This window comes from Pongo pygmaeus, chromosome 1, assembly GCF_028885625.2.
Source record: "Pongo pygmaeus isolate AG05252 chromosome 1, NHGRI_mPonPyg2-v2.0_pri, whole genome shotgun sequence".
NCBI classification, from domain to species: Eukaryota; Metazoa; Chordata; class Mammalia; order Primates; family Hominidae; genus Pongo; species Pongo pygmaeus.
In genome coordinates, this window is record NC_072373.2 from 116,979,648 (window position 1) to 116,996,636 (window position 16,989).

Genomic DNA, 16,989 nt, shown 5'->3' on the forward strand with positions numbered 1-16,989 from the left:
AATGTTGGAATAACGGCCAGGTGCAATGGCTCATGCCTGTAATCCCAGCATTTTGGGAGGCTGAAGTGGGAGGATCACTTGAGTCCAGGAGTTCAAGACCAGTCTGGGCAACATGGCGAGGCCCTGTCTCTACAAAAACAAACAAACAAACAAAGAAACCCAATATTGTACTAGAGGTCCCAATCATTGAAATAAGGGAAGAAAAGTAACTAAAAGGCTTCCTAATTGGAAAGGAAGAAGTAAAATTATCGTTTTCAGAGACAACATGATTATCTATGTAGAAAATCCAAAAGAAACTTTTAAGAAGCTACTGGTACCAAGAAGGATGTTTAGAAACATCACAGGATAAAAGGTCAATATACACATATCAATTGTATGTTTATACACTGTCCTAGCAACAAGCAACTATAAATAGAAATTTAAAACACAGTACCATTCATTGTATCATCAAAAACATGAAATACTTAGGGATAAGTTTTACAAAATATTTGCAAGACCTAAACTTGAGCACCTAAAACTATAAAATATTGTTTAGAAATTTTTAAGAAAACATACATAAATGCAGATTATTTTCCATGTTCATAGATCAGAAGACTGAATTTTTAAAGAAAATTTTTTGTTTTGGTTTTTTTGTTTTGTTTGGTTTGGTTTTATTGTATCATAAGGCATTGAAACATCTGAACAAATCAATGTCGGGGCGGTGAGGCAGCTGCTTTCTCCTTCACTTCTTTGGGTTACTAAAGCAACCTGTCAGTAGATTTAAAAAAAAACCAAAAAAACAAAAACAAAGGACAACCTTTTGCATTACTTAAGTCTTTCCAAGGCACGCACTGGTACAACACAAACTTCTCCTGTCAGATGTAACTAGTCTAGCGTCCAAACATCATGCAAAACACCTCGGTGGCAGCAGCACACTGCGCCCACTCCCGCCGCTGCCCTGCTTATTTGTGCATGATATTTGGAGCATCTGGAGGAGTAGGAATAGTATTGGGAAGAGAAGGGAGGAGGAAACAGTGTTAGTGCCTGGCTGAGAGGAGGTCAGCCGAAGCTGCGCAGGGCAAACCTGAACATGTCATTGGTGCAAAAGCCATCGTTGATATTCTTTAGTAGGAACATCTGGTGGAACCCTATGATGGGGTCTTCATCCGCCTTAAGCTGGCCCACAACCATGCTGATAATGCAGCTATCTGGCGTGGGCTGATGGTCCTGCGCCGTGAGGCTGTTCTGGATTTTCTGGAAGGGAAGGCTAGACAACTTCTCCACAATGACAGCTTTCCCCTGGAACTGTTGTACTTCCCACGTAAGGCATGAGGCATCAATGTAAATTGTGCCTAGTTGCGTTCTATCGTTATCAAATAACTGGTAGTAATGTTGATTGAAGCTGGATCCAATCGGCTCCCAAACTGGCTTGTCCCCCATTCTTGAGCGTCACTTGGCCTCACGGAGACCTGAGCGGCTGGCACGACGGTGGCAGCCATGGCGGCAACCCAGAGTGGTTCTGAATATTAAGATACCAGTTTTCAGGCCGGGTGTGGTGGCTCACACCTGTAATCCCAGCACTTTGGGAGGGCGAGGGGGGTGGATCACCTGCGGTCAGGAGTTCAACACCAGCCTGACCAACATGATGAAACCCCGTCTCTACTAAAAATACAAAAAACTAGCCAGGCTTGGTGGCGGGTGCCTGTAATCCCAGCTACTTGGGAGGCTAAGGCAGGAGAATATCTTGAACCCAGGAGATGGAGGTTGCAGTAAGCCAAGATCACACCATTGCACTCCAGACTGGGCGACAAGAGCAAAAACTCCGTGTCAAAAAAAAAAAAAAAAGAGAAGAGATCAGTTTTCCCAGAATTAAAACTATAGCTTCAATGTAAACCCAATCAAAACCCAGCAAGATTTTTGTAGAAATTTACAAGCTAATTCTAAAACTGATATAAAAATATAAAGAACCTAGAAGAGTCAAAGCAATTTTTAAAGAAAACAATATTAGAAAGCTTTAAGACTTACTACAGTAATCAAGACAGTGTAGTGTTGCTGTAAGGACAGACACATAGATCTATGGAACAGAATTGAGAGTCTAGAAATATAGTTTCTTAGGTTAGGAATTCAGAGGCAGCTTAGACTCGTGGTTCTAGTTCAGGCCTTCTCCTGAGTTTGCACATCAAGATGTTGGCTGAGGCTAGTCACCTGAATGCTTGACTGGGACTGGAGGACCTACTCTTAAAATGGCTCACTTACTTGTCTGGCAGGTAGATGCTGATGTTGGCATGAGGCTTCAGTTCTTCACCACATAAGACTCTTCATAGAGTGGCTTGAGTTTCCAGCTGGCTTCCCTGGGTGAGTGATCCAGGAGTGATCAAGGTAGAGAGCAAGGTAGAAGCCAATGTTTTTATGACCTAGTGTTGTTAACTTTTACTCCCTAATTTCTGCAAAATTGTATTGATTACACAGGTCAACCAAAGAAACCAATGCAGCGGAAGAGGACTACACAGAGGCCTGCAAACAGGTGGTATTCATTAGGTGCCATCTTCAATTCTAGCTACCACAGGTTCTAAGGTAACTTAATGGGAAAAGGGTAGTCTATTCAGTGAATCATGCTGGAACAATGGGATATCCACACAGAAAAAAATGGACCTCAATCTTTACCTCATACCATATGTAAAATTTAACTTGAAATAGATCATAGGCCTAAACATATGAGCTAAAACTATAAAACTTGTAAGAAGAAAACAAAGGAAAAAAAATCTATGCAAACCTGACATAAGGCAAAAGATTTCTTAAGACCTCAAAATCACAAACCATAAAAGAAAATGATTATTAGATTTCATCAAAACTAAAACTAACTCTTTGAAAAGGTTATGAAAATGACGAGGCAGCCCGCGCGCGGTGGCTTATGACTGTAATTCCAGCACTCTGGGAGGTCGAGGCAGGCAGAACATGAGGTCAGAAGTTCGAAACCAGCCTGGCCAACATGGCAAAACCCCATTTCTACTAAAAAACACAAAAATTAGCCAGGCATGGTGGCGAACGCCTGTAATCCCAGCTACTGGGGAGGCTGAGGCAGGAGAATCGCTTGAACCCAGGAGGCGGAGGTTGCAGTGACCTGAGATCATGCCACTGCCCTCCAGCCTGGGTGACAAAGCAAGACTCTATCTTGAAAAAACAAAAACAAAAACAAAACAAAACAAAAAAGCCTGGGTGTGGTGCTTCATGCCTGTAATCCCAGCACTTTGGGAGGCCAAGGCGGACGGATCACCTGAGGTCGAGTGTTCAAGACCAGCCTGACCAACATGGAGAAACCCCATCTCTACTAAAAATAAAAAATTAGGCAGGCATGGTGGTGTGTGACCATAATCCCAGCTACTTGGGAGGCTGAGGCAGGAGAATTGCTTGAACCTGGGAGGTGGAGGTTGTGGTGAGCTGAGATCACACCATTGCACTCCAGCCTGGGCAACAAGAGTGAAACTCCGTCTCAAAAAAAAAAAAAAAAAAGAGAGAGAAAGAAAAAGAAAATGATGAGGCAAGCCACAGACTGTGAGAAAATATATGCAAAACATAAATAAGGGAGTTATATCCTAAATATATAGAAAACTTTTACAGCTCAGTAATATAAAACAAATAACCTGATAAAAATGAGCAAAATATTTGAACAGACATTGCACTAAATAAGATATACACATTTTTAAAACGAACACATCATTAGATGCTCAAAGTAGTTATTTGAGAAATGAAATTTTAAAATACAGTAAGGTACCACTGGGCACCCACTAGCATAACTAAAATTAAAAAGACTGGCAATACTAAAAATTGGTGGCTATGTGGAGACGACTGGAGCTTTCATATACTATTGGTGGGAGTGTAAAATGCTTCAGCCACTTTAGAAAATAGTTTTGCAGTTTCTTACAACATTAAAAATATATTTTCTGGTATGACCCACCAATTCCATTTCTAGATATGCACCCAAGAGAAATGAAATCATACAGTCACACAGAATTGAACAAATATTCCTAACAGCTTAATTCAAAATAGCCCAAACTGGGAAAAAGTCCAAATGTCTATGGACAAGAGAAAGGATAAACAAATTGTGGTACAACCAGACAATGCAATATCAGCAATAAAAAAGCCGGGCGCGGTGGCTCACACCTGTAATACCAGCACTTAGGGAGGCCGAGGTGGGTGGATCACCTGAGGTCAGAAGTTCGAGACCAGCCTGGCCAACATGGTGAAACCCCGTCTCTATTAAAGAAATACAAAAATTAGTCGGGTGTGATGGCGGGTGCCTGTAATCTCAGCTACTCAGGAGGCTGAGGCACGAGAATCGCTTGAACCCAGGAGGCGGAGGTTGCAGTGAGCTGAGATCGCGCCACTGCACTCCAGCCCGGGCGACAGAGCGAGACTCCATTTCACACACAAAAGAGTAAACTACTGATCTTTCCAACAATAGGGAGGAGTCTCAACAACATTAAGCTAAGTGAAAGTCAGACACAGAGATCATAGTGTATGATTCCATTGATATGAAACTCCAGAACATACAAAAACATAATCTATAGTAGAAGAAAGCAGTCCGGCGGTTGCCTAGAACTCAGGTGTGTGGGATGGGGTGAGTAGAGGGACACAGGGTAGTCTGGGATGACAGCACAAGGTAATTTTTGAGGACATGGAAATGTTCTGTATCTTGATCATGGTAGTGGAGTGTGACGTGTCAAAATATGTATCTAAATATCCACTTAAAGTGGGTGCATTTTATTGCATGTAAACTATACTTCAACAAAGTTGAATTTTTTAAAAAATAAGAAGGCAGAGCTTTCCACTGAGCTTCAATTTGAACAAACAATATCTACAGCTTTTGTGCCTTCCCATGTGTACACCCACAGGACCCTGGGCCTTCCTGCGTGGAGACTTTCCCGGGTGCCACAGGGCCCGGCATTGAGAGGAATCCAAGGTTGACACCATTAGCCCGGGTGGATTGCGGGCCGCGAAGCCGGCGGAGGAGGCGCAAGTTTAGTCACAGCTGCAGGCCTCCTCGGCAATCCTGCCGCGAGGGGTTGCTGCGCACCCAGAGGCCAGAGGTCCAGACGATAGACTCCATACACGTCCTTCCCACCTGCTCCCGGAGGACCCCGAACGCCGCGCCCACTCGGCGGAAGCCGCCTCATCTCGAACCTGCGTTAATCGGGGTCGCTGGGACCGACACGATGGACGCGGGCCACCGGCAGGCGAGAGCAGCCTAAGGCGTGCGCCCGTCACAGGGGTTGGGAAGGAGAAGCCTCCGCCGGGCGAGAGGACTTGCGAGGAGAAGACCCCTCCCAGCCCAACCAGGGTTAGGGACGGGTGACCGGCAAGGGCCTGTCGAGTTTGGCTGATCCGCGCTGGGGCTCAGCCCTCTGCCTTCCGCCGTGCAGTCGCCCGGGGAGTCAGGAGCAGTGGCGCTGCCTCTCCCCTTCCTCCCAGCCCCAGGGCTGGCCCCTCACTCGGGACCGACCCGCTGCTCGGAATCGCCCACGAGCCTCCTAGGCCCCACCGCACCCCTCTGTCGCCCATAGAGGCACATTTTGTGGACACTGCCCATGACAGGGAGCTCGCTCTCTTGGAGACGCAGCCCGCCCCCGCAAATCTCTTGCGGACTCCAAGCCTCCGAGAGGGACTCGGCCAGACCCTCCCTATCCCGCCGCCCGGGCCAGATGGTCCTTGATCGATGCCGCTCAGCTAATCAGAGGGAAGGAGAGGAGGGGACGCTCGCAGCGTCTTTGTTCGTTTGTTTGTTTTTGAGACCGAGTCTCGCTCTGTCGCCCAGGCTGGAGTGCAGTGTCGCGATTTTGACTCACTGCAACTTCCGCCTCCCAGGTTCAAGCAGTTCTCCTGCCTCAGCCTCCCGAGTAGCTGGGGTTACAGACGCCCGCCACCACGCCCGGCTTGCAGCTGCCTCCTTCTGAGTAAAGGAAGAGTCCTTGGGAGTAACTGTCCAGCCTGGGGCGGGGCTAGTGTGCGGGGCTTGGGGGTTGGGGGTTGTGGGGAGTGTTGGGCGGAAGCTGGCCTGGGAGAGCTGCAGGCCGCACTCCTCACCCCAGAGACAAAGCTCCCTCCCGAAATCTTGCACACACACTCTCAGTCTCCCCGACCCAACACGTGCGCGCGCACACACCCCCTGCACCCTACCCGGGACCCACTGTACCTCCCTCTCTCACATCTTCGAATTGACTGGTATCTACAATTGCAACCAATTTTTTTCTATTATTAACTTAGTTAAAAGATTTTTCCGGAGGGATTATTGATGTTGGCTTACCAGCAGCTTAATCTTTTAACAATCAGTAACTAAAAGCAAACAGCGGGCCGGGTGCGGTGGCTCACGCCTGTAATCTCAGCACTTTGGGAGGCCGAGGAGGGCGGATCACGAGGTCAGAAGATCGAGACCATCCTGGCTAACACAGTGAAACCCCGTCTCCACTAAAAATAAAAATAGAAAAAAAATAGCCGGGCGTGGTGGCGGGCGCCTGTAGTCCCAGCTACTCGGGAGGCTGAGGCAGGAGAATGGTGTGTACCCTGGAGGCGGAGCTTGCAGTGAGTCGAGATAGCGCCACTGTACTCCAGCCTGGGAGACAGAGCAAGACTCCGTCTCAAAAATAAATAAATAAAAGCAAAAAACGTTTGCAGTCTCATTGACTGATCGCCTGTTGCCCAGCTAGTGCGTGTGCACGGCGGCGGAGAGCCAGGAGAGATGTCTCCAGGTGGGAGCGACGGAGAGAACCTCGACCCTTCAGCCTTGAAGGCTGTCCCAGGTATCACTCCCAGGAGAAAAAGTCAACGCCCCAGTCCGCTTGGCTATCATGTTTCCTGCCCAGTACTTGGCGAGAGCTTACGAGTGGAGTGGAACTCGGCAGCCACTCACGCTGCTCCTGGTTTTTGGACCATCATCTTTGGGAACTCTGGGAGTCCCAGAGCTGCCCCGACTGGTCCCGTGAGTCTAAGCGAGTCACCTTTTCAGGATCTGCCTTTCGACCCTCGCTGAAGAACCCATCAGAGGACATGCTCCTCACTCGCGCTCTCCACTATGGCCTAGGCTCCGGCTGGAGCACCAGGTTGGGTCTGGGAATCCACGTGCAGAAAAAGAAGTTAAAGAGAAATTTGATCCTGGGCCAGAGTGAAAGAGAAGACCAAAGACCCCCAAATCCCTGGCAGCCAAAGGGCAGGAATAACTTATGAGAGCAGATTCCAGCTCACCCCGCCTCAGCAGGCCCTCCCTCCTAGGTGGTATGGCCTCCTCTCCTTCTCTCGAATTCCAGGACATGGGTCTTCCAGAATTGCCACAGTCCATCTCCAAACTCCTCTTCCAGCCTTTCCTCACAGTTGGCCAAGATTCTAATGGTGGCCCCTAAAAAAAAAAAAAAAAAATTATTAACCCAAAGGTCCAGTAAGTGTTCAGTGTTTGCTTTTGTGTGAATACAGTGGTAATAGGGACTTGAGTAGAGGGGTTACAGGCCCTGGAGAAGGCAGCATGTTGGGATTCTGGGCCTTCAGAGTCCTTCAAACAGCACATGGGCAGGTGCATGGGGCCAGTGCTGCCACCATTGTAGCTAGATCGTGGGAGAGAAAAAAGCAATCATCCATTAAGGAATGGAGAGCCCAGGGTTGGAAACTACCCTCATCCTCCTCCTTCCCCTCTCTGCACCCTCAGGCAAATACCGCTTTTGGCCCAAGGGCTTATTATTTCTTACCTGGATAATTGTCAAAACTTCTATTTTATTGACCAGGCTTCAGTTTCACCCACCCATCGGGTCTTACAGCTTCATCTCTAAGGTGGCAATCTGCTTCTGCCCTTGCCCTTGAGCCCTTGCGGGGTTCTCCATTGTCTTCAAGATAAAACTCAAACTATACAGCAACCAGCTTCTTTCTGAGCTCAGCCTTGGCCAACTTTCAGCCTCATCTCTGCCATCTCTCCTTACCCCTTGTACTCCAGCCATTCCTAACTGCTTACCTGAATTTGCCTCAAGTGTTCTTTACAAATGCTTTTCCCTCAGCCTTTGCACTCCTTTCCCTCCAACACACACACACACACACACACACACACACACACACACACACACACACACAGTTTTTTGCCTGACTGATTCCCACTCAAATTTAAAGACCTTCTCATGGCCGGGCGCAGTAACTCACACCTGTAATCCCAGAACTTTGGGAGGTCGACGCAGGCAGATCACTTGAGGTCCGGAGTTCGAGACCAGCCTGGCCAACATGGTGAAACCCAGTCTCTACTAAAAATACAAAAATTAGCAGGGCGTGGTGGCGCATGCCTGTAATCCCAGCTACTCGGGAGGCTGAGGCAGGAGAATTGCTTGAACCCGGGAGGTGGAGGTTGCAGTTAGCCGAGATAGCGCCATTTTACTCCAGCCTAGGTAACAAGAGCGAGACTCCATCTCAAAAAAAAAAAACAAAAACGACTCCCTTAGGATGCCTTCCTCATGCTGGATTTGGTTTCCTCTACCCCCGTTCCTTCCCCAGAGCATGGAGGAGACACCTATGTCACAGCACTTACTACCCAGTCTATGCCCTGATCTCTCACCCCTTATCTAAGCACTAATTTTGAAGTGTTTGGACTCTGGACAGCCAGTCCCCAAGGAGATGACCAGAACACATCTCATGGGTGATGGAGGGATGTGAGTGTTACAGCTGAGCAGACCTGGGCTCAAAGTCTTGTATTCTTTGTCTGTAAATTGAGAATAGTAATGCCTATCTTATGGAATTAGTGTGAGAATTAAATGAGACAATTCACATTTTAAAAGTCTGCTCCTCAAATGTCATTTACTACATACTTTTTCCTGGTCCTGGACTCCCAGCCCATGAGACAGCTATTGAATGCCCTCAGACTTTCTTTCCCCTCTGAGCATCTGCATCTGTAAACTGGTATTAATAACACTTAACCTCACAAGTTCCTGTGGGAATTAAATGATTCAAGATATGTGTAATCAGTTTGTCGAATTACAATGACTTGGGGCTCAAGCCGGAAAAACTGGTTTTTTTTGTTTTTTTTTTAATCACACCTTCACCTTTTTTTAAACTTTTAAGTTTAGAGGTATAAGTGCAGGTTTGTAACATAGGTAAACTTGTGTCATGGGAGTTTGTTGTACAGATCAGTTCATCACCCAGATATTAATCCTAGTATCCATTAGTTATTTTTCCTGATCCTCTCCCTCCTCCCACCCCCGACCCTCCCCAAAGCCCCAGTGTGTGTTGTTTCCCTCTGTGTGTCCACGTGATCTCATCATTTAGCTCCCATTTACAAGTGAGAACATGTGGCATTTGGTTTTCTGTTCCTGTGTTAGTTTGCTAAGGATAATGGCTTCCAGTTCCATTCATATCCCTGCAAAGGACATGATCTTGTTCTTTTTTATGGCTGCGTAGTATTCATGGTGTATATGTACCATATTTTTTTAATCCAGTCTATCATTGATGGGCATTTATGTTGATTCCATGTCTTTGCTATTGTGAATAGTCGTGCAATGAACATTGTGCATGTGTCTTTATGGTAGAATGATTTATATTCCTTTGGGTGTATACCCAGCAATGGGATTGGTGGGTCGAATGGTATTTCTGTTTTTAGGTCTTTGAGGAATCGCCACACTCCTTTCCACAATGGTTGAACTAATTTACACTCCCACCAACAGTGTATAAGCGTTCCCTTTTCTCCAAAACCTTGCCCCTACCTGTTTTTTGATTTTGTAATAGTAGCCATTCTGACTGGTGTGAAAAGGTATATCACTGTGGTTTGATTTGCATTTCTCTAACGATCAGTGAAGTTGAGCTTTTTTTCATATGTTTGTTGGCTGCATGTGTGTCTTCTTTTGAAAAGTGTCTGTTCATGTCATTTGCCCACTTTTAATGTTTTTTTTTCTTGTAAATTTGTTTAAGTTCCTTACAGATGGTGGATATTAGATCTTTGTTGGATGCATAGTTTGCAAAAATGTTCTCTCATTCTGTAGGTTGTCTGTTTACTCTGTTGATAGTTTCTTTTGCTGTGCAGAAGCTGTTTAGTTTAATTACATCTCATTTGTCAATTTTTGCTTTTGTTGCAATTGCTTTTGGTGTCTTCATCATGAAATCTTTCCCATGCCTATGTTCTGAATGGTATTGCCTAGGTTGTCTTCCAGGGTTCTTATAGTTTTGGGTTTTACATTTAAGTCTTTAATCCATCTTGAGTTGATTTTAGTATAGGTGTAAGGAAGGGGTCCAGTTTCAACATTCTGTATATGGCTAGCTAGTTACCCTAGCACCATTTATTGAATAGGGAATCCTATCCCATTGCTTGTTTTTGTCAGGTTTGTGGAAGATCAGATGGTCGTAGGTGTGTGGTCTTATTTCTAGATTCTCTATTCTGTTCCATTGATCTATGTGTTTGTTTTTGTACCAGTGCCATGTTATTTCAGTTACTGTAGCCCTGTAGTATAGTTTGAAGTCAGGTAGCATGATGCCTCCAGCTTTGCTCTTTTTGCTTAGGATTGCCTTGGCTATTCCACACCTTCACCTTTAATCCCAACACGTGGACTCATTTCTGTGGTTCTGGATGAAATCTTGGGCAGCTTCTGTGTATTCTTCTGGTTACTTTCAGCTAATAGTCCTGGTCACTTCCATGAATAAGAAGAGGAAAAAATAATTTGTTAATATTTACCTTACAGTAGTCCTCCTTATCCTCAGGGGATGCATTCCAAGAGCTCCAATGAATACCTGAAACCAGGGACAGCACTGAACCCTGTATATATAGTGCTATGCTTTTTCCTATACATACTGATGATAAATTTCCATTTATAAATTAGACATAGTAAGAGATTAACAACAATAATAAAATAGAACAATATTTTGAGAGAAATATCGATATTTTCAGACCATGGTTGACTACAGGTAACTAAAACCATAGAAGGTGAAACCACAGATAGAAGGGGACTATTGTAATATATTCATATTAGTGTGAGAAAAAATTCTTTTAACTACTACAGTTCTTATTTCTATAACTGGTCATATGGTCATAGCTGGTATTTTTAACTTCATTCTGTACTATTCAGTCCATATTCCCTTTGCTTTCAGCAAACACTTCACCTAATACAGTCGCTGAATGATAGCTCTGTCACATAATTTACTTATGTATAATTAACCTAGGCAGATAAATTGCCTTTTAAACCCACAGAGCCCAAAGCTATGGGGCTAGAAAGCAAAAATTTCTCTAGTGGATCACTAGGAGTAACAATGAGAGGAGAAATTTCCACTTCAAATCCTTGATTTTTCAGACTCATGAATCCTGACTATGAGAAAAACAGCACTATATACTGGTCACTGATTCAGGGCATCGTGGAAGACATTGCATCAGCCCTGCCCAGTGTTAGCACTCAGGTGGCATGGTGCCTGAGCTTCAGAAAGATCATTCTTTTTAGGCCATTTACTCCAACGTAATCAGCACATTGTAAGACCTGTGAATTCTATGATCATAAGCCCATTGCCATGTTTTATTTGTTGTAAGATGAGTTCCTTGGTAAGAAGCTATGCTTAGTGGAATACTATAACAATGAAAAAGATATTCTGTAAGTTGGTATTTTTGTCAGCAGCATGTGGACTGGGAAGAGAAGTCCATATCCAAAGTGAGTGTCTACTAGGAGAAGTGTTGCCTCTCTTGTGATGAAAGTGTTCCAATGTAATCAACCCGCCACCAAGTGGTGGCTGTTCAGTGTGGGGAATACTACCTTCTTCAGGGTTCAGTGTTGGTCTCTGTCCTTGGCAGATTGGACACTCAGCAGTGGCTATAGACAGATCCAATTTGATGAGTGGAAGCCCATGTTGCTGCGCCATGCATATCTTCTACCCTTGCCACCATGTATACTTTGATCATGAGCCACTGGCCAAAGACAGGGATGACTGGAGGAAATGACTGGGGAAAGAATGTGGCATCTCAGTGGTCTGATTATTAAAATCCTCCTCTACTGAAGTTGCACTTTGGCGAGCATTCATGTAATACATGAATATTTTCACACTTTGTGTCAGCTCATGACAGTTCATTTGCATAGTTCTTCTCCAGACTTCTTTATCATCAGTTTTCCAAATGTGTTCCCTCCAATACCCTAAGTATCAATACCCTGAAACTCAAACTTTTAGCCAGCCGCGGCACACACACACAGTTTGTGGCTGCATCTGGGTTTGGCCTGGGCATTTTGGTTTCTGTTGGTCAGAAGGGCCAGGAGTTGCTATAGATGTGAAGTGGGGGAGAATTTGTGTGTGAAGTGGAGGAGTGTGTGTGTGTGTGTGTATCTGTACCTCTGACTGTCCTTTGCACTGCTCAAAATTCTGCAGAATGGTGGGATTTTCCTTTACCACTATCATTTAGGGTCTTCTCTGAGTGGGGCAGCAGTGCTGCAATTATCTTCGATATGGTTGATAAACCACTGAGGAAGGAGATTGAAGGTGTAGTGCTGGCCCTACCAGTTGAAAGTGAACTGCTTCAGTGATCTTTCCTAACAGACATAAAGAATAGGCCGGGCGCTGTGGCTCACGTCTATAATCCCAGCACTTTGGGAGGCCAAGCGGGGTGGATCACTTGAGGTCAGGAGTTCGAGACCAGCCTGGCCAACATGGTGAAACCCCTGTCTCTACTAAAAATACAAAAATTAGCCAGACGTGGTGGCGGGCCCCTGTAATCCCAGCTACCCAGGAGGCTGAGGCAGGAGAATCACTGGAACCCAGGAGGCAGAGTCTGTAGTGAGCTGAGATTGCGTCACTGCATTCCAGCCTGGGCGACAGGCTGGACTCTGTCTCAAAAAAATAAAAATAAAAATAAAAATAAATAAACATTTCTTTACTCAATAACAGGCCATTTGCATACCAGGTACCAAAACCATCTTTGCTCCAGTAAAGAAACCACATCCGGGCTGGGTGCAGTGGCTCACATCTGTAATCCCAGTACTTTGGGAGGCTGAGGCCGGCAGATTACTTGAGCCCAAGAGTTCAAGACCAGCCTGGACAACATGACAAAACCCCATCTCTACAAGAAATACAAAAATTAGCCAGGCATGCTGTTGCACACGTGTAGTCTCAGCTACTCGGGAGGCTGAGGTGGGAGGATAACCTGAGCCTGGGGAGGTTGAGGCTGCAGTGAGCCATGATGCCACTACTGCACTCTAGTCTGAGTGACAGAGTGAGACCCTGCCTCAAAAAAAAAAAAAAAAAAAAAGAGGAAAAAGTAATCACATCTGGAACAGAGGCTGAAATTGGAGCCATCCTGATTAAGTTTGTGATAATCCACTGTCATTCTCCAAGATCCATCTGTATTCTGCAAGTTGAAAGAAGATATAGTAGAAATCACTACTACTACATCTTTCAAGTTCTTATGGTGACACTAATCTCTGGAACAAAATTGCTTTGGGCTTACTATTTTGGTAGGTACAGGCCGTTCTAGAGGCTTCCGCCTGGCATTTTCCACCATAGTAGCTCTCATTGCATGAGTCAGTGGAATTTCAATATGAGATGGAAAATAGGAGTGACTCTTCTCACTGTCATCCCTAATGATTCACCATTAAAATGTTACTTCCTGTTCCCAAGACTCTGGGCCCCACTGATTTAGTGGTATTGGGTTCTAAGAGAAGAATGTCTCTACCATGAGGCACAACAGTGACTTCTATTACACTGAAGTCAAGACTGGCCATTTTGGTTTTCAGAAATTTCACCCCTGGAGCTACAGGAAATAAGGGTTTCTTTCTTTTTTTTTAATGATGATTTTTTTTTTCTTCATTCTGGGACGGAGTTTTGCTCTTGTTGCCCAAGCTGGAGTGCAATGGCGGGATCTCGGCACACTGCAACCTCTGCCTCCCAGGTTCAAGTGATTCTCCTGCCTCAGCCTCCCTAGTAGCTGGGAATACAGGCATGTGCCACCACGCCCAGCTAATTTTGTATTTTTATTAGAGATGGGGTTTCTCCATGTAGGTCAGGCTGGTCTTGAACTTCTGACCTCAGGTGATCCGCCCGCCTTGGCCTCCGAAAGTGCTGGGATTACAGGCATGAGCCACCGCGCCCAGCCTTATGATGATTTTTAAACTTTTATTTATTTATGTATTTATTTACAGACAGTCTCACTCTGTCGCCCAGGCTGGAGTGCAGTGGTGCAATATCAGTTCACCTCAGCTTCCTGGGTTCAAGCGATTCTCCTGCCTCACTCAGCCTCCCAAGTAGCTGGGAACAAGCATGTGCCACCACGCCCAGTTAATTTTTGTGTTTTTGGTAGAGACAGGGGTTTCACCATGTTGGCCAGGCTGGTCTCGAGCTACTGACCTCAGGGGATTCTCCCGTCTTGGCCCCCCAAAGTACTGGGATTACAGGCTTGAGCCACCGTGCCCAGCAGAATGAGGGTTTCTTTTAAGGCAATAATAGAAGCATCCTGCTCCTGTAATCAAACCTTGAGCCTGGCATTTAAAGTCCTGAGCTCATCATTTTCTTCCTCCACATGTTTGAGTACACTTAGAAGCAATCAACGAACACTCCTTTACTCTCTATTTCCATTAAAATGTTCAGTGGGGGCAACTACTTGGCCAGCCAAAGACTTGCCTTTAAAGACGTTTGTATTACAGGTGACCACAGGTGATAATTCATGTACCTCTCTTGCCACTGCATGCCATGATTTACCAGTGTCACCTATACCAATGGTAATAGGATCATTAATGCCTTTCAGTCTAACCAGATCAGTTCAAAATTTTTATCCCTAATGTTCTATTCCTCTGGAGTCATTTCCAGTACCTACTTGAAGTTTATTATTGATACTAATGATATTGGTCAGGGTTCCATCAGGGAAGGAGAAACACTAAGAGTGTTGTGTAATAAGAGATTTATTATGGGAGGGTGGCTTTACAGAACTGCTGGAGAAACTGGGAGAGTGAAGGTTTGAATGAAGAAGTTGGAGGACCAGAGAAAAGCCACTAATCACACTTTCTGGACTCAGGAATGCCAGCTGCTGGAGCAGCATCCTAGAGAGGAGAAGTTTATGCAAGTCTATTGCCTCTGTATCTGGGGTTGGCCTGGGCTTTTCAGTTTTTGTTGGTCGGAAGGGCCAGGAGTTGCCAAGTAAGGCTAAATGTGAAGTGGGTGAGTATAAGTATAACCTGGAACTTGCTGACACTTCTAACCTATGACAGCCTTCAGAAAGTAATTGTGGCAGCTGCTTCGCTTCTCTGCCTTACAAATCATTCACAAATTAATCTTTTGGCCAACTCTAAACCAGAACCACGCAGGGGATGGGATTCTGGGAAATGTAGCTCTAGCTTACCCAAACTGACACAATACAAAACTACCACATGCCATTTATTTAGCTGCTTGATATTGAATGAATTATTTAATGTCTATGAGTCTCTGTAAGTCTCTTTCTGTCTCAGAGTCTGGGCATTATCTTGTGTGAAAGGATACTTTCCTGGATTTCTGGAAGATGCCCTATTGCTGGGGATTCCCTGTTTACAAATTCCTTGATGTGAGTGATGTCTCCTTCCACTGGCCGCTTATGACTCCCTCTCAGACTCCTGGCTTCGGTAATCCCTCCCTAGCTGGGTTCACCTCTCTCTTCCAGGCAGCCCTCTTGGGCAGTCCACTTTTGGCCTGTGGAAAACATGCAAACGTCGTGCTCTGCTGAGCTCTTGGGGGCAGCTCACTCTCAAGGTGGTCCTCTGGACTCTCTCCAGAGCAACCAGCCAGCCATAGCCACTCGCCATCAGATTATTTTCAGGTCTGAGTTCCTGGGTCCCACACACTCCAATGGATTCAAGTCAAGCTCTTGGAGTTCTTCTCTGGAACCCCCTCTGAAGTGGCTTACAGTAAGAAAGAATCACACCATTGGCCAGGGTGGAAGAAAGTGACAGCTCTCTCCAGTCAGATCTTCACTATCGCCTGCCTTTCAACCTTAGTTCTTAGCCCTCTCTCATGCAGTCTGGAGGTGGGTAACAGCTATTCATCACCCCTTTTGCAAGTCTAGCATTTTGATTTAGAATGTGGGAGGAGTTTAGTATAGTTGATAGTCAATTTTATTTTACCTGATCTTTAGGGCCTCTGTCCAAATTTTGAGATGGGAAGAGTCCCATTTAATATATGTGTTTGACACATGGTAGAGTTTCACTAATAGAAGCTACGGTATATCGCCAATCACCTAGCCTTGTGGTCAATCTAACCTTTTAGAAATGGCTGGAATCCCCTTCCTCTAGACCAGACTGAAGGGGAGTTTGTACCCTCATGTATGGTTTGAAAGGTAGTTGCTTGGTCCTCCTTATGCCCAGTCTAGATATCTATTTTAAATAGAGTGTTTACAGTCATATGAGCCAGTAGCTGCTGTGCCCATGCACATGCCCAGACTCACACTTGATGACAAATCACAAGTCCCAGGAAATCAGAAACCATCTTAGCTGCTCACATTGTGGGGAAGAGGGAAGTGAGCCCTCCTCTGTTCCGGAGTCCATCTCAGCCATAGCAGGAGGAGTGGGAATGTGCAGTTGTGTGCTGCCAGTGTGCCCTGGGCTGGCACCTGTCTTGATGAGTCAGTCTCTGTGCTAAACTAGTTTTTATGTATTTTGAATATTGTCCTTGCTTGTAGGCGTGGAGATACTCAAATCCACAGACACACAGAAACACCAGCAGCAAGTCCGGGCTCGGTGGCTCACGCCTGTAATCCCAGCACTTTGGGAGGCCGAGGCGGGCGGATCACGAGGTCAGGAGATCGAGACCATCTTGGCTAACACGGTGAAACCCTGTCTCTACTAAAAATACAAAACATTAGCCGGGCATGGTGGCGGGCACCTGTAGTCCCAGCTACTCGGGAGGCTGAGGCAGAATGGCGTGAACCCGGGAGGCGGAGCTTGCAGTGAGCCGAGATAGCACCACTGCACTCCAGCCTGGGCGACAGAGCGAGACTCCATCTCAAAAAAAAAAAAAAAAAGGAACACCAGCAGCATATATGCATACACAATTACATCTTCACACATGGGTGCA

The 16,989-nt window shown here is 45.6% G+C and overlaps 1 protein-coding gene across 1 annotated transcript; it reads right to left on the minus strand.

Annotated features, from left to right (window-relative positions):
- Nucleotides 1-1,038: 1,038 nt before the first annotated feature.
- Nucleotides 1,039-1,419, minus strand: LOC129016183 (nuclear transport factor 2). Its single transcript, XM_054455271.1, has one exon. It carries the CDS (start codon nt 1,417-1,419, stop codon nt 1,039-1,041), a length of 381 nt encoding a protein of 126 aa, XP_054311246.1.
- Between the last annotated feature and the right edge of the window lie 15,570 nt (nt 1,420-16,989).